General features: G+C 37.6%; 1 protein-coding gene across 2 annotated transcripts in view; it reads right to left on the minus strand.

Moving 5' to 3' along the window:
- Positions 1–5551: 5551 nt before the first annotated feature.
- Positions 5552–18291, minus strand: part of MED23 (mediator complex subunit 23) — a 36718-nt gene continuing 23978 nt past the window's right edge. For both annotated transcript variants that reach the window (XM_010194241.1, XM_010194166.1), the window contains 11 exons: positions 17637–17842; positions 17229–17409; positions 16095–16265; positions 14592–14808; positions 13474–13710; positions 11910–12075; positions 10842–10914; positions 9506–9720; positions 8557–8677; positions 6563–6694; positions 5552–5848 (listed from right to left, as the gene is read on the minus strand). In XM_010194241.1, coding sequence (XP_010192543.1) covers positions 5675–5848; positions 6563–6694; positions 8557–8677; positions 9506–9720; positions 10842–10914; positions 11910–12075; positions 13474–13710; positions 14592–14808; positions 16095–16265; positions 17229–17409; positions 17637–17842 — 1893 coding nt within the window. In that variant the 3' untranslated portion in view covers positions 5552–5674. The remainder of the gene's footprint in view (positions 5849–6562; positions 6695–8556; positions 8678–9505; positions 9721–10841; positions 10915–11909; positions 12076–13473; positions 13711–14591; positions 14809–16094; positions 16266–17228; positions 17410–17636; positions 17843–18291) is intronic.

Here is an 18291-nt window from a genome sequence, read left to right on the forward strand (position 1 = left end):
TCCATATGTTGTTGAAAAGTAATAGGTAGGGCAGTAAAGCTATTCTTCATTAGTAATTTTAGCTACTGAAGTTGTGATTTTACTTAAAATATTTCACACTGTCATGGGCTCTCTAGTTAAACTAGTACGTAACTGTTTTCAGCTTTTCTTTAAAGCACTTGGTTTCATATGAATTTCTGTAGTTCTGATTTTTTTTTCCCAATTAAACACTTGATTATTTTTTCCCCTATTTCTTTAGTGTAATGATCCCAAGCATGAATCATCACTGCATAATCTGTTACCATATGCAAGTTGTCATCAGTGAGAACAGCAGCACCTGGGAATTTAAGTCATGGGGTAGACTTTGGTTTATCCTACCATAGAAGCAGGGCTGAATGGTCCAGCTGTATGTAAAAGCTCCCTGTGTGGAAGCAAAAGTATTTCATTTAGCCTTGTTCAGTAGTAAATGTTTTAGTGATACTTTATTTTCAGAGTGTTTCCACATAGATAAGTTGATCATATAAGAATTTAAAGCAATCTGTATTTTTAAAAGCTACTACTTTGTGGAAATAATTCCATATTGTTCAGTCATTCTTAGACTGAATTTCATGTATGTTCTGTTTGAGAAGTTAGAAACTCATGTTCATTTCAATCCATAAACAGAATACTGAAATTAAAAGTTAGTATGGGTTTCTTTTGCTTCATCAGCAATAAAGAACCTATAATTTTATCTAGCAAACAATTCTGTTGTTAATATGATAACTGGGCTTAAGTCCATTTGACCTTAAAGCTTTACCTAGAAACTCACTTGTTAGCAAGAGCATGCCATTTTAATATACTTTATCTCACAATGCAAAGTTCTGTATACAATATCCGCTTCCAAATAACAACTAATAACTCTTAGTGTGAGATGCCACTGGCTGTAGGTAGCTAGTACACCTGATCAGTTTCATGTCCTACAGTCTTTAAGGGAACTGAAAGTTTAAGGTCAGAACACAGAAAAGTAAATCCTAAAAATTACAAAATGCTAAATTTGTAACATTAAAGTAAAACAACTGTCATTTACCTGTAGAGAGAAATTAGTATAATTTTCAAGTACAAAGTGTATTCTCTTCTGTATTTTTTTTTCCTCCTTTGCCCCTGCTCAGAGTACTCAGCCCAGTTCCCTTGAGATTCAAAGGCAGCGGGAAGCACGGAGAAGAGCACTGGCTAGAAGGAGTGCAAAAGAGCAAACACAACCAAGAACACCTGAGCCTGTGGCAGGCAGAGAGCACATTCATGTGCAGACAGGTAAAAGGCTGATTTTTTAAAAATTCATCTGAAAACAAAAACTTGCTGATCTGTATTCACTTACTAAATTGATGGTACAGTTGGTAGAGTCACATAAGGTTAAAGTTAGAATGATAAAATTCTAGATTCAGAGGTTCTCTAATCCTTTCCATTATAACCCCTTATTTTCAGCTGTATTCAATAAACTTGGCTAATTAGTGACATTTTCCCAGAGGCTCTGTTTTTCAGTTTTCAGTGTACGTTCTTGAACACTAGTCAAGACTTCTTCATTTATTCTTTCCTTTTCCAGTATCATCAGAGAAGTTTGGTATGTGCTTAAAATTGAAGGTTTTTTTAAAAGTTTGCTTAAGAGTGCAGTCACATGTAAGAGTAAGACCGATCTCAAAAACTGGGGGACATACCTTAATTTAGAATAGGAAACTGCCCTATCTGTGGGAAAACAATTGTATCTGTAGGAAAAACAAAATTTGGCAGTGGGGTAATCATGAGGTGAGTGTAATGTATTGCTGTTCCCTCTGAAAATCATTTCAGATTGGACTGACTGACAAACTGGGAAAGCAGCTGTGTTACATGCTAATCAGACATGGTCTTTGGCTTCTTAACATTCCCATTCAAACACTGATGGATGCAGAAGGAAGCTATCTAGTATGGAGGTTTTGGTCTTGTATCCTTCCCACTGACTATTGCAGGTAATTTTAAATACTCCACAGACCTTATTTTCTAAGCCAGGCTGTTTATCTCCATTGTAGGAGACAGACAGTTATAATTCAAATCAAGCACATGGTTTGGGGTTACCCTAAGGCCACTTCTGGTTGGGCCAGAGACAGAGTATCATTCTTTAAACACAACATACCCAGTGTTATGTTTTGCTGCATACAATGGAGAAAAATGCATGTTTTCAGTGCTATTTGTTAGTAGATAGGCAATCATGACCCCTTTTTGAAATTGTCCTAACCTGTTGACTCTACCAAGAATTATTTATTCTGCAAGGTGGACTAAAATGGTCTAGATACTGACTTTTGGAACCTAGTAAGTGAAACGTCCTTTTGAGGAATCACTTCCAATATGTACACCTGACATTACAGAGGAAGTGGCATCAGATGGCCTATGCAGTAAACTGGTCCATGTTTTAACAGAATCATTGAATGGTGGGGGTTAGCAGGGGCCTGTACAGATCATCTAGTCCAACTTCCCTGCTAGAGCAGGATCATCTAGAGGAGATCACATGGGAATGCATCCAGATGGGTTTTGAATATCTGTAGAGAAGGAGACTCCACAACTGTTACCCTCACAGTAGAGAAGTTTTTCTTTATGTTTCAGTTGAACCTCCTGTATTCTAGTTTGTGGCCACTGCCCTCTGTCCTGTCACTGCGCACAACCAAGAAGAGTCTGGTCCCATCCTCCTGACACCTACCCTTTAGATATTTATAAGCATTAATAAGATCCCCCCATCAGTCTCTTCTTCTCCAGGCTAAACAGACCCAGCTCTCTCAGCTGCTCGTTGTAGGTGCTCCAGTCCCCTGGCTCTACGCTGGACTCTTTCCAGTAGTTCCTTGTCCTTCTTGAACAGGGGAGCCCAGAACTGACCGCAGTATTCCAAATGTGGCCTCACCAGGGCAGAGTAGAGAGGGAGAATAATCTCCCTCGACCTACTAGACACACTTTTCTTAATGCGCCCCAGGATGCCATTGGCCTTTTTGGCTGCAAGGGGACATTGCTGCTCATGGTCAGCCTGCTGTTCACCAGAATTCCCAAATCCTTTCCCCCTTAGCTGGTCTCTAGCAGGTCAACCCCCATCCTGTACTGATACATGGGGTTGTTCTTCCCCAGATGCAGTACCCTACACTTGACCTGTTTCTTCCTGCCCAACTCTCCAGCCTGTCCAGGCCACGCAGCACAGCCTTCTGGTGTGTCAGTCACTCCTCCTGGCTTTGCATCATCAGCAAACTTGTTGAGAGTACACTCTGTCCCGTTTTCCAGGTTATTGATGAAAGTCTTGAACAGAACTGGACCCAGCATCAACCCCTGAGGAACACTAGACCTCCAACTAGACTTTGCCCCACTGATCACAACTTTCTGAGTTCTGCCCTTCAGCCAGTTCCAAATCCACCTCACGATCCAACCATCCAACCCGGATTTCTCAAGTTTGACTGTGAGGATGTCATGGGAGATGGTGTTGAAAGCCTTGCTGAAGTCAAGGCAGACCACAGCCACTGCCCTCCCCTCATCCAAACCAGGCATATGACAGCCATAATCAATTATAAACATAAGTATAGTTTCTAAAGCTCGTACTTTAGAAAGCAAATTTGGTTAGCTGGGTTTCAAAGGGTAAGTTATTTAACTCAAAGAAAGCATTGTCAAGAATTAATTTTTAGACCAGTAGTGCTGATGATGCAAACACAGATTTTAGCAGAAGAGATACCTTATTCCAACCAGTGAGGGTTTAGCATCTTCAGAAACCTGGTGAGTTTTGCAGAGAAAGCGTGTGCACACTCAGAGGGAGAAACAATCTTCCCTTTGCACTTTGTAATACGTGAACCATATAAATCACTAATTCTGCCAGGTAAGCAAGGGCTCAGTGTCCTGATCCATTGCACTGTTAGTGGGATGTGCAGCCTTTAAGTTCCAAGTCAAACGTTCAAATACATTCCAGCATTGATGAAACAAGTTTGTCAATGATTTGCTAGTGCCAGCCCAGCTGTGGCACATCCCCTCCACACAGCACAATGCCAGAGCTTGCAGTCAACTTCTTAATGTTAACAGGTCGTGGGGTAAAGACAAAGCTGAATGAGGAGCTGTTTCTGTGCACCACTGTTGCCTGCCATAGCACTAAAAAATTCAACTTTCCAGATCAACAAGAGAAAGGAAAACAAAAAAAACTAAAAGTGCCTAAAGCTTTAAAGATTTCCAACAGCTCTCATATTTGCTTCTGAAGACAGTTATCCAACTTCCTCAATTCTATCTCTGAAACCCAGTACTAGCTTAAATATTAAAAGGGACACTCTTGGTCCCCCATCAAGCACCAGAACTGTTTCGATATGAAGTAAGACAATTCAGAGAGATGCCTGTGCTGTTAGCGTTACCTCAGTTAGAACGTGCATGCAGAACAGCCATGAAATATGCTGTTTTTACAGTCTTTTCTCTTCATGTGCCCCAAAAATTGTTGGGGAAGAGAAGTCTTTACAGTTTCACTGCCAACAGAAGTCTGCAAACCCATGACCAAAATTTTGCTTCTCAGGTCTGCCCCAGAAAACCTATGGTACTTCAAAAATAAATGGACAAAAAAAACCTTCCACCTATTAAATCATCAACTCCTTTTCATACTTGTGCAGTTTTTACAGAAAGATACAAATTAGTCCTGGCCTTACTGATCTGGACTCTATTTGTTACAGGTTAAAACTGGCTCTAACTTGGGATATGGAAGCATACTTGCTATGGTCAATCCTTATTTTTAAGGTAATGGGTACAGAAAATAAATAAAGCTTAATAATACTAATACAATCTTTTTTAATTAAAAAATTTTGTCAAACAAGATGAATATTTACAAAACATCGATCTTTTCAACCCCTATCAAGAACTACTGAACACAGTACACACAAAACAAAGTAGAATATTATACAAATCTAAAATATAGTAAGATATCAACAAAATTCATGTGATTGACTTAATAAAAACTACACAATTTTCCAAATAGGAAAGATAAAATATGAATCAGCACAGATTGAACTTAATATGCAGAATTCCAGTAGATTCTTTAGAGACAGTCTCTTGGTTGTACTCTAACAGTCTAGTAATTGATGCTAGATCAAACTTCTGGCTCATCTGTTGAATGTAAACTGTACATACAAAATTTACAGATATTTTCAAAGGCTCATTTTCAGTCTTTGGGAAGATGATACAATTAACTCAGTACTACCTCTCTGTCTAGGAGAGTTTCTGCATAAGGGCTTGTCTCCCCTTAAATTCATCCATTGAACAAAAACAATAGAAATTTTTAAGAAGGCAGAACCCGAATTTAAAAAAGGTCATTTTCTACCAGGCTATATACATTGAGTGTCCTTTCATATCACAGAGAGAAAGGAAGGAAAAATCCAGATGACTCAAACCAGGATAGGGAGAAGGATATTACAAACTCTTCAGAAATCCATGTATTTGCTTGCAGAGAATCTTTACTCAGTGCTTTCAGAGAAAGGCCACATAAACCTCATCTGGTGTCTGATACAAATAGGTAAGAAGACTGGCATGCATACCGTTACACAGCTTCATTATGCAAAACAAAATGAAGCAGAGATCTGTACATGGCTCTCCTTCCCTTCATACAGCACACCAGATTTCCGATCAGATGTTTCACCTTGATCAGTAACAGAATGAAGACTTCGCATCAAGGCCAGACGAACACTTCATTTCACTGCGTGACTGGCAAAGTGACGTTAACAGGCACTTGGCTGGGCTGCTGTGCTGGTGACCCATTACTGAGGGGTTGTTGTGCAACAGCAGCTGGTTCCATCTTGCCAATGTGCGTTATGAAGCGTAAGCGAAGTTTCAAAGCTGGTCTTAAATTACAAATTATTTTCTCAACCTGTTAAGAAAAAAAAAATATTTATAAAGACAGAAATGCAGTTGGTAAAACAGTAGTATTTTGGCATATGTCACTACTGTACACAAACATCACATTAGCACAATAAAAAAGGAAAAAGCTAAATAGTGGTGTTAATGTTAGTATTTTATTTACCATGTTAACTTTTACACCTCTTCTAATAACGAAACTTAAAAAAAACCCTCCCTGGTTTAACAGTTTTACACCAAAGCTTTGCAAAACAATTCATGCAACTGACACTTTTAAAAGCGCCTGTTTTTATAAACTAAACTTAAATTGTGTGAACAATTTTTCATTGAACATGGATGCATTCTTGCTTTTGTCAGGTGTCAAGTTATAATCATGAATCAAATAAGGTAAAAACTTAAAACTGTTATAGATTGAAATGAGAAAGTTATGAAACATTCAATAGTTTTAATTCTAGTGATTGCTTTTATAATAGCACTTGGAGCTCCCTCAAGCTGTACCTTAAGTTTCAGACTACACAGATTAATCTTGAAATCTGAGACACCTAGTCTACTGCATCTAAAGCTCTGAAATGTGTAGAAGTGCACCAACTTCCTAATTCGTATGCAAAGATTAGTCAACTGTTAAGCATTTTGTTGTACGGCTACCTATTAAAATAATTCATAAAAAGACTAAATTGCTATATGGGAAGAAAGAAAATTAAAGTATTAATATCTACTGCTTACTTACTTGGTCTTTCACACTGTCACCTGTAAACATATACTTCATATGGTACAAGAAGTCACATATAGGATCCATGTAGTTCAGGTGTGAGCTGTACCGATCTGCATTCAGGAGCATTTCATAAAATGCCACTCCAATCTGTCTCCACAAACACAAACACACCCCAAATGAAAACAGCTTTTAAAACAGTAGAAATACAGTTAAGAGTGTAAGAAATATATGTACAGGTTTTTTACGTATCTGGGATTCCTAACTATTTACTTTCTTGCAAAGACAAATGGCGAAGTCTCACTCATCCCATTATGCTTAACTAAATGATGCCACGTGCCCAAGTTAATGATGGTATTTTGGTACACGCTAAATAATTACTGCATAAACATCATTGACTGCAATATGGTTTGAGTAGGTGCCTACAAAATTTGCAAAAGTAGATCTTAGTAAACTAGGGAAAGTTCTCTCCTAGAGAAAAGACATTACAGTTTACTGCATGCAGCTTGTCTAGACCCCAGCAAGGTCTTCAGCAAACACACACAGTGCATTTTAATGGTTCAAGCATTCTCTACCAAGAGTTTACAACAACAGTGTTTGAACATACTTATTAAGGAAGTGTTGTGTACAAAGGTACGTGCACCTATGATCATTGAAAAATGCGCTTGGTCTGTCTGCTCTGAGGGTTCCTCACACTGACATCAACTCCTTGCAAAAGAAAAGAAGTGGTATGGGAATGTTAAGAAGCACAGAAAGACAGCAGCTTTTTAACCTGTCTTGTATTTTGGTTGAGTACACAGAATGCAGACACAGAAAAAACTTCCTTCCTGACAGAGGAAGGAAGAAACCAGTCAAAGCAGCAATACTTACTGGATATTTATAGCATTACACAGGAATCTATAAAATGACAGTGATTCATGCCTGAACAGTACCTTCTGTTGCTCTCCAGCACTTTTACTTAAGCACTGCTTTATGAAAAAAAAAACCAACGCTTTTTTGGAGTTACTTTTACTATAGCTATAAGACCAAAAATAGAAAAAAGAAAAAGAAAAGCTTCCCTACAGAATTATATGTGTGTTTTTTGTTTCATACTTCCAAGAAGAACCAGAAAAGGCCATAACTCAGTGGCAAAACTGAAAGAAATATGTAAACAAGTATACAGAAACACTGCCATAATTTAACTACCTGATACTGTTTCTTACAGTATCCTAGGCTCATGACATATACAAAAACATGGGAACAAAAGTTACAAAACTCTTCTCCCACTGTGTATGCATCCCTACACTTTTTGAATTCTTTACAAAATTAAGCAGGCAAACTACGCATTTTAGAAAGAACTGGGAGCAGGGGGTAGGGAGAGTTGCAGCACAGGAACTAATGGGGGATCTAAAAAGGTTAAGAGTGAAGTCCCCAGCACAGGCATTGGTAACTAGGGATGAAAAAGTAATCAGTAGTGATGGTAGGCCTATATGTTATGTTGGTAAGACTCTAAAGGGAGATAAGATGAATACTTTTTAGCTCATCTGCCTATTAGCCAGCTCCATCTCTTTTCTCCTCCCCTACCCCATCCACATCAATATGAACGACAGAAACAGCTTGAGCTGCTCCATCCTCACAATTCAGCTCTAAAATACTTCCTTCCTCTGCATAGAGGTTTTGAAAAAAGGCACAAAGTCTGATGCATATTTTGCATGCAGTTTGAGAGCCAAAGAAAGCATGTATTGCTTGCTTTTTCTGGGCCTGTATTTCTTTTAAAAAAAAAAAAAAAAAGAAAAAAAAAAGAAAGAAATTGTGTGCTAGGTGTTTTATCCTGAACCAAGCTGGCCAGATTTCAGTTAACTGGGTAGCTCAATACCAACTCAGCAATTCAGATTCTTGAAAATATTGTTTAATTTGTACAGAATTTAGTTCTGAATGTTTACCAAAGATCTCTATCAGATTCTGCTTTGTAATATAATTGCAAAGATAAAATAATACATACTGTATGAAGTAGACCAAGGGTGACCCTTTACCTCAATCATGCATCGTGTCCTCTCCTGCTGGAACCGTTGTAGAAAAGGACCAACAAGGTGGTAAACGTAGAGTAACTGGAACTCTGTTTTCACTATGGGTATCAATACTTCTGTGAGGAACCTGTAGTATTTAAATCATTTATTACTTCAACTGTTTGTTGGGTTTTTTCCCCCTTCTTTCCCCTACACCAAATTCTAGCCAAAGCATCACATTCTCTTTCACAGAAGTGGGCCTTCATTTCAGAAAATACGGTTATGCAAGTACTAGTTACTTCAAATATTAGTTGCTTCAGTGAAGCTCTAGAACATTCCCAGGCATTACTACTGGACTAGAATAGGCAGTAATTCCAAGCTCAACAGAATGCTACACAGTCAAAAAGCTGTCCTCTGATGTAGAAACAGTAGCCTTAAATCAAGGTTCAAGATTAACTGAGAGGAATACATAATACCACCTTCATTTCTGTCCAATATTTTAAGACTTGGTAAGTGAAGTCTGTTAGTTCTCTCATTAACATGGCCCTGGGGAAAGTCTAATCAACTTTTTAATGCAGTGGTATTTTTTACTTGCTTTAATGATTAAGGGGACCACTACCGCACACTTAAGTCAACAAAGCATCTCAACTTGCGGCTAGATGGTACTTGCTAGAATTAAGGATACATTTACTGATTACATTTGATGCTTTGGGAATATCCTATAGTCAATGATTTAAGAAAAAGTGAAATTAATGAAAGCGCAGTCAGACTCTAGTTCAAAGCCCCAAAGCTCACATATAACAACAGGTATGTCAGTGGAAGAAGGGGCTGGGAAGAAAACAGTGATCTGCCCAGTGAGTTTTGGAGCCCCTCCGTACATATTTGCTGGTGTAAGTGCTACAAGTACAGCTTTGTTATCAACGATATGCATGGATTTTAAAAGACAAACAAAAGCATCAAATATCATTACACCTACTTAGGAATGAGAGAAAGCTGTCCAATGCTAGAATGATGCCAGACAGCATGTGCCAAAGCCAAAGTGTAGCTACAGCTCATCTCAGAATAGGACTGGTGACATGCTGTGAAGTCAAACAGCTGGAATGGGTAACCAACCCACTCTGTCTCCGACGTCAAGCTGGGACTGTTGATTACATTCACAATGCAATCATGGAGAACAATCCAGTACGGCTCCTGGAAAAAAACCAAAAAGTCAGGGTTGCTTCTGAAAAGAACACCATTTAAGACAAAGCTCCCTCATCGCTTTCTACTATTACTGCATTTCTAAAGTATTTTAAACTATGTGGTAGCTTCTAACCTTTTCTGACAAACACGAAAATTAAGCAGCACAATACAGAAAACATCCATGGTAGTGGATGTGGCACACTAGATGGTGTGGCATTATCAAGACATACTTCATTAATTTAATCATTTAGCTACCTAATATAAAGGTCTCCAAAAGTAGCAGAGCAGAAGCAAAAAGCCTTAATGGAACAAGACTAAGAATTTTCTGAGTTTTCTGAGTGTAGGCAGAAACAGACCAAAATTCCAAGATGGAAACAGGAAACAAAAAAAGGTATAAAAGCCAAGGATTTTAAACGAAGATGCAAGGAGACGGAACAGGAAGAATAATAAGAAACATTATAAAAATAATAAGGATTAAATCCATGCTGGCTTTCTTTTAAGAAAAGGAATCATTTTTTGGAGAAGTTGCAAGGAAAGGAATACTGTTGCACATACAAGCAAATGGTAAGCAAGATCAAAATACTTCAGGCAGCACTGGTCAGGTACTAAGAGACATTATATTTAAAAGAGCAATTTTTTTACTGATATACGAACTCTAATACTGCATACATTTTCTTTTGCTGTTTTAGGCACATCTCATTTACATGGTTTAAGAGACACAGGACATACAAGTGAAAAATTAAACAGAAATTAAATTTAATAAAATTAAATTTTCAATAGAAAACTAGCTTTGTGTCAGAATCCTTACAGTCTTTCTAATTTCATAGTTTCAGTTCTCAATTAATACTATAAACATGGCACTTCACTATGTTTTTAAATAGGAGTGATTTACTTCTTTTCACTCTTGCCTCAAAACGTAACAGGAAAAAGGGAAAACCTGGTCAGTATTTCCATGCTGGAGGAAGAGGTGTTTCTCAAACATGCAAGTAGTCTTCTGAACAGCTCTCTATGGAATGTGCAGATGTTGGCTATTACAATGCATAAGTTTTTACAACATACAATAGAAAGATGCTACACCTCACATGTAAAAAGACATTTTTTAAATTTTAAAATACAGCATATTCACTCACTGGTAAGGCTGTGATAATTAATCCAATGGCATTCATCCAAGCTGTGATATTCTCTCTCGGAACCAGGGGCTGACTAGAGACAGAGAATAAAGAGAAAAAACTGAAGCTCTGAAATTCACAATTGCAGTTTGAGCTTCTGATGTACCTAAAGACAAGGTGTGCTTATGCAAAGAATATTTCTCAAGTTGAGAGAACTACACACATACAGGTATTTAGGAGAGCCATCAGATGGTATAAACACCATTGTGATGTTGCCTGCAAAATGCTGTTCAGGCATGATTTTGCATTATTCGATTCAAAAGCTGTTATCACATTGTTCTTCCTACCAAATAGGCTTTAGTGCTTAAAGGTTACTTGTCCCTTTATTGACTCCTTCCCTCTATGCGCTCCCAAATAGAGCTAACAATAATCTATTATGAAGCTGAATGAGGTTGAAAACGAATCATTTCAGTTTGTCATTGCTCAAACATGACATGTGAATCACTGCAAGAATATTAGGTCGTTTCTTCCACTTCAGTTCTTTTCACAGCAGCTGAGCAAGAAACAGAGCCTAAGGGTCAAATATAATGCCTCATGACAAAAGACTACCCTTGGCACACCACTCTATTTCAAAGTACTTCAGATTTTACATTAGCATCAGGATTCAGAGCCCTGCCGAATGCTTCCTGCTCCTTTCTTTGTGTTCAAAGATGCTGTGATATTAACTGATTAAACATCCTCCCCCCACCACAGGTGAAAGGACAACAGACTTCTTCCAGCCTCTGAGCCCACCAGACAAGTTCTTTACCTGTACAAGGTCTTCCCTCTGTCTTTTAAGGGGATCATGCTGAATCAGCTGTTTCAGAAGCACATATAATCCACTACAGCACAGAAATCCAACACAGTATTTTTCTGACTGATCCCTATAGCCTTGTTTATCCTCCAAAAATACTTTATACATAAACTTGAAGTATTCATACTTAATTTCAAATTTATTAAAAACTAAGAAAATTAATAACACAGACTACCGTAGCAATCTCTAATTATGTATTATATATTGCAGAAAACAGTTTCAGAAAGCCAACATACCTCTTCAGCACAACATTCAGTAGTGCATTGCCCACGTCCTTCCCTGGAACAGCCAGAGCCATGAGCTCAACACAGGTAACATGGAGAGCATGGGCAGCTGGGTTAGGAAACTCGTTGAATCTCCAGTCACAATTTGGAAATGGACCAGGTGATTTGCCTGCCATAGGTGACAATGATTAAGGAAAAAAACCTGCGCCAACAAGGACTAGAGTAAGCAGCACACTGCTTAAAATACAAATGCTGCACATACTAAGTTGAAATGAAATGAAAGGTAGGTTACTGAGAACAAATAAAACCACCACATTTCATAAGAAACAGGACATACGGACTAAAGCATGAATATAAGGCAAGGATACTAAATTACTGGATTGTGTGAAAATATAGCTATAAATATACTACACACACAAGGTCATGCAGAGGACAAATTTCCCTGACTAACAGGTGGAACAAAACATCACCAACCATCTCATTCACCATCTGCTTACAAGGCAAGAAGGTGAAAAATAACAAGAATTTTCTACTCTGCATAATCTAAAACCATTAATTGGCTTCAGTATAAGATCTTCCAGCAGACTTCTAGGGTGCCAGTTTATGCAAAATGAGCACCTGCTTAGTCTCTGAAAATATTCCACTTTCCCAATCAGACTAACTCATTTGAGCTACATATAGAAAAGATTTCCAAACACACTGTTAACAGCTGCACAAAAGCAGGGCTTTATATAATTCTAGCTTTCTTTAGAGAGATCTAAAACTTATTTTTAGTTACATGTAAAAGAAAGGCAAGTTCAGGAAGAAAAGTGAAGGAAGACACTTAACACCCAGAAAATTGGTCAACTCCCTTAAAACTGACCCAGAAAGAAGATGACGTCCAGGGAGATTCCGCTACCGCTGTTCTCTAGAACAAACCTGCAAGGGCTCACCTGCTATTTCCACATAAATGTAAAGCAGCTGTAGTCCTAACTGTAAAAACTAATAAAAGGCATTAAGAAAGTGTAGGTTTGTGGTTTTGCGTCCTAAAAATGACATTCTCAGCAGCTGCTAACAGCACATATACTGGTCATCAACTAGACACAGCCAGTTATATACCATCTTAAATGTGGCACTGCTTACGATATTTTATTCTTAGTAATACTGATAATGGCATTAGAAGAAAAAAGTAACCTCATTTTCTACATTTTTTAAAAAATATTCATGCTCTGTACCAAGCTGATCTTATGTGTTAATTAAAATTCAATTCAGAATGCATAAACATCAGTATTTGTATTTACAAGTGATGCATTAAACAGTGAAATATTTATAAAGCTGTACTGTACTTTGTTTTCACATCTTTCAAGATGTTTTTACTAGGGCAGCTCAGTCTCTGTGTAGAATAAAAAAGTACATTGAAGTAAACTAATATAAATGTATAATTTTATAATTTTAATAATTTTAATTTTAGCTGATATATGCTGTTAAATAAAGAATCCAAGCTTTACTTTATATCTAAATAGAACTTTGTATTTTGATGAAACAAAGCTGTAAGACACTGGCACAGCTTACTTAATGCAAACGTTAAGAAGGATATTGTCTACTAGCCTTCCAATGAGCTTGCAATAGTAAGTGTCGTCAGGAACCCATGGATTTTCTTCTCGGGGATTCATAGCACATTTGAGATAAGTATCACTTAGACACCAGCCGAGTGGGCGATTATCTTTGAGAGAGCCAATTATGGCATGAACAAGTTTTCTCTTCAGGTTTGTGCGCTCTCTGAGATGTCCCTCATAATAGTGAAGAGTGTTGTACAGGTAAGTCACTGGGCGGTCTGCCAAGAAGAAAAGAAAAGGAACAAAAGCCAGAAATAACTTCTAGCATCAGTATTATGTTTATGGTGGCAAACATAAAGTTATAATCAAGAGCTCTACAAGACTAAGGAGTATGTATTTAAAACAGCACATATGGAATTGATTCATGCTGTGACACTGATTTTCCTTTTTCTTGTACATATACTTCAATGTGTGTGCAGAAGGGTAGAAGTCAAGGAAAGAAAGTCAGTATTACTAACAGTTCTTACCTTAATGACAATACTAATATGTTAGTAAGTAACCCATCTAAATCACTTCCTTATCTAGGGATATTCAAATCTTGCCTGGATGCTATCCTGTGCAACCTGGTCTAGGTGAACCTGCTTTGGCAGGTGGGTTGGACTAGATGATCTCCAGAGGTCTCTCCCAACCCCTACCATTCTGTGATTCACATAAAAAGTATTAAATAGGAAGAATCCAGGCATGAAGTCACAGTAAAGAAAGAATATTGTAAATATCTGGGCATAACATAGCAATGACATCTATACACAAAAAAAAACCAGGTTAAATTGTTTGTGTCCTAAACAAGGACAGATGAAGGAACCGCTTTTTAGCTGTTTCGCTCTTGGTAACAAAGTTTGCTAGGACACAGGTCCAAGTACTTACTACTAGAAGGGAACGAAAGGGAAAGATGTGAAGGAAGCAGGAATTTGCAAAAGCTACCTGAACAGAAGCAAGTTCACTACTAGCAGACTGAAATTCACTGAACAGGGACCACACTTCTCTGTGAAATGTATACAGGGCTTACAGAATAAAGTATATGAAAATTATGAATAAATGAGATAAAGGAAAACAGAATGATCACAACAGGAATAAAAGTCTGTATTCACAGGTAACTTACCATGGAATTTGTATAAACCTCCCAGATGATCCAGTAATGTTTCTAGTGATTTGGACACTGGAAGCAGTTCCAGAAATCTATGTATTACAATGTCAAACACTGGCAGAAAGCGCAGGCATACATTTCCAAAATAAATTGGTAGGTACTGGGGCTGGATCTGAACTGGGGGATTGACTTGCTCTGCCAAGCCTTCAAAATACAACTTTTCAGGGTATTTCTGAAGGGAAAAAAAATCCAACAAAAAAAAATCAAAAGCTCTTTCCTTAGTAGCAGTGTATTAAACATTCTGCATCTAAATTGTTTTAAAAAGACATTTCATAACCCTTGTTATCACCAATTAATGCAGTGACATGATTTCACCATAAAGCTTACTAAAGGAAATACAACTTTGAATGAAATTATTTCGTTATTATGACTAGTAGATAACTTCTTCAGAAAAAAAACCAAACAAAACCAAAGCTTCACCACATCTCAAAGTGGGTTTAAGACAGAATTAAGCATCCCAAGGCAAAGCTGAAAGCAGCTGGTGCTTACGTGTCCCTTATAAAGTATTTTAAAGGAAAACCTAAGGGAAATCAGCACTACTGAAAGTTTCTGCATCATATACTGACGTAGAATCAGTATGCTGAATCACAACACTAGAAATAACATGCATGTAATAACTCCCTGGGAAAGAGCTGGAGTGTAATCATATACCAGATGAGTACAGTTGAAGGCTGAGCTGACAGTGTTTTACCTGTGACTGAAATTTCTATATGCCAGACTGGGTCTGTTAACTGTTCAGCCATCTCAGAGCACTTCCCAGGATAGTATTATTTGCTTCCCCACTTCCCCTACCTTACACATTTAGGCAGTGTTAAAGAGACTGTATGGCTAATGCAGAGGGCTAATACAGACCAAACAGCTTCTGGATCAGAACTAGATCATACGCATTTAGCTACATAAGTGTTTGTATCTATTTCATCTCAGTGTTGATTTACCTTTTGACAGAACACTCCACTAGTACTTCCTTTTCTAGCCAGCAGAAGCCATTATTTTTACAGTAGCACTAAAATCTCAGCATCTCCCTTCCCTAACATATCAGAGTATCATGTTTGTGTCACAGAAATTATGAAAAAAGCTTAAATAATTAGGAGAAAACATAGGTTTAACTACTGTTATAGTCATAAAATGCCAGAAGAAAATACCTTCTCCCTGATGGACAAAAATTCTGTTCTAAATGAACTTCAGTGTAAACAAGATATTAAATGACTGAATTTAGATGAGCAAGAATAAATCTCCAACCAATTCTTCAGCTGCTTCTATGTTTGACTATAACTGCATTATAATTTTAAAGTTATTACATAAACAGTGATTTTATTTTTTTTAAGTACTAGCCCAAATAAATTACTAAGTACTTTAAAAACTGACAGAGCTGTCTGGTCATACACCAGACAAAAGACTCTTTACCTGATCTCAGCTCCACAAAGTATTACAATAAAAGAATTTCTTTAGCTTTGATACCTTGTGATAACTCATATGCTTAGTATGCCAGTCATTCTGCAGCCAGTGCTCCGGAGAATTCTCCTTCACAAAATCACTCACTCTGTTTCTGAAATCGTTAGGCTTCAGTAAGAGTAACTGAATTATGAAGTAACAGACTTGAGCTTCATTTCCTTCATGACTACGCATAGCCTTAAACAAAAACGATCAGAAAACATGGAATTACAGTTGATGCTGCTGTCTGCTTTATAAGCCCTGAACACTGGCTAACAAATTTGGCTGCATATTCAGTATATCTGCACACAAATTCACACTGAACATATGGTCTCTCAACTGTACTTTTCAAGTGAAGACACAGAACAGGCAGGTTTCGTCATCTCCTGGAAGAAGAACCTATCACATTTTTTATACCATAGGCAGAAAGTATTACAAACTCCCCAGTGACAGCACGTTCTCCAACAATTCTAGCTCTCTTTTGACTGTCGATTCTCTTACTGAAAAGAACCAACTAATGATAATGAAGTTAAGACTGCTTCACACTTCTGGCCATTCCGACATGCTTGGGTATTCAGTTTGAAAATCAAACTAAAATTCAAACAACCAGCATGACATTAAGATGCGATTATTAAAATATAAGTAAAGGATAATTACTGAAGGAAAATTTAATCCTTTCTAGGTAAGTTCTGCTTTATTTTGTAGGATCACCAGGAAAGACAGAGACCACCATTTCTCTCCTCCTTTTCTGATGAAACAGGCTGAATTCCAAGCAAATATACTTTAATGGGTACAAGATTTTCCATTTGCTTCTGAACCATGGCATGCCATACCCCTACCACCTTTTCAGGCTGCAGAAATAATTGCATAGCCCTGAGGTCAGAGACCCAAAGCACTTATATCGGCAATTAACAATACCACTTCAATGGTTCCCATTAAATAACCAAGAAAAGCTTCCCTGAAAATTCAGAGAACTATAAGACTGAGTTTTATGTTGAATGCAGAATTAATCTATTCTTTTACTTGATTATTGGTTTAGCAAATAGTCGCTATTTAAAACCAATGCACTTTTAAACAGGCAGCTCCTACAAAAAGTGACTCAGAAAGCAGACTCTGTGTGAAGAACTGGCATCTTATCTTCCAAGGCAAGGCAATACTTACCAAACACAGTATCAATCTATCCAGTGTTACAATGTTGTATTTCCATACCATGTCATTGAGAATCTCAATACATTTATTGAGCTGCTGGCCTCCTGCAGAGGTAGAGAATTCATACACCAAGAAATCTGCAAAAGTCCTGACATGTGCCACCAGAGCTCTGGCCCCAATTCTTTCTAACACTCTAGCAGGAAGGAAGAAAAGGAAAACAAAACAAAACAAACTCCATTATCTTAAACATCGCACATTTTTTATTATATGCTCACTAACTCCTATCTCTGCTCCTTTTATCCCTGCTCTGCATTAATAAAAAAACAAGTACAAATCAAGCTCTTAATGCACAAGGCCTGTGTCCTCAGAACTGAGAATGCTGGTGAAATAACTTTGAAATAGCAAATCTTTTGAGCTCACCTGTAACCAATTTGATTAATGTGATCAGTGTCTAACAACATTTTCCACAAGAGACAGAGGAAAAGTGGGGATGAGCCTTGCACAGAAAAGTGTGTGATTATTTCATTCTCAGTGGTCATAGACTTCCACTTCCGGTATTCTTCTTCTACATTCTTCTTCAAATTAAAACGGCTTTCCTGAGGCACATTATTCTGCTTGAAGAACACCTGAAAGAAAGTAGGCTTTGCTGTGACTAAGAGCCCAGAATAAAACATCTGAACAGGCAAACTTCAGCCTGACTTAGCACCTTTTGAGATCCTACTTCCTTGTACATTACAAACCTACTAGGTAGGTTTGCTGCTTCACTGTGACACCACAGTTTTGTCACTAACAAAGCTACCTGACAAACTGCCACAAGAATAAAGGCTTCTCCATTTTTTTATTATTTTATTATAATTTATATTATAATTATAATAACATTATAATTATAATAATATTATAATTTTTTAAAGATCTGATTTACCTTCCACCGGAAGCATCAGTTGCCCAAACCTGGCCTAAGAATACTCCAGGAGAAACTAATACATTTCTGAAGAACTAGCAATGTTACAATCATGCTGCATTCTTTAGGAACTTGAGATTAATGAAGTCCAGACAGGAGAAGAATCTCCTCAAC

This window comes from Mesitornis unicolor, unplaced genomic scaffold (genome assembly GCF_000695765.1).
Source record: "Mesitornis unicolor isolate BGI_N332 unplaced genomic scaffold, ASM69576v1 scaffold1310, whole genome shotgun sequence".
Taxonomy (NCBI): domain Eukaryota; kingdom Metazoa; phylum Chordata; class Aves; order Mesitornithiformes; family Mesitornithidae; genus Mesitornis; species Mesitornis unicolor.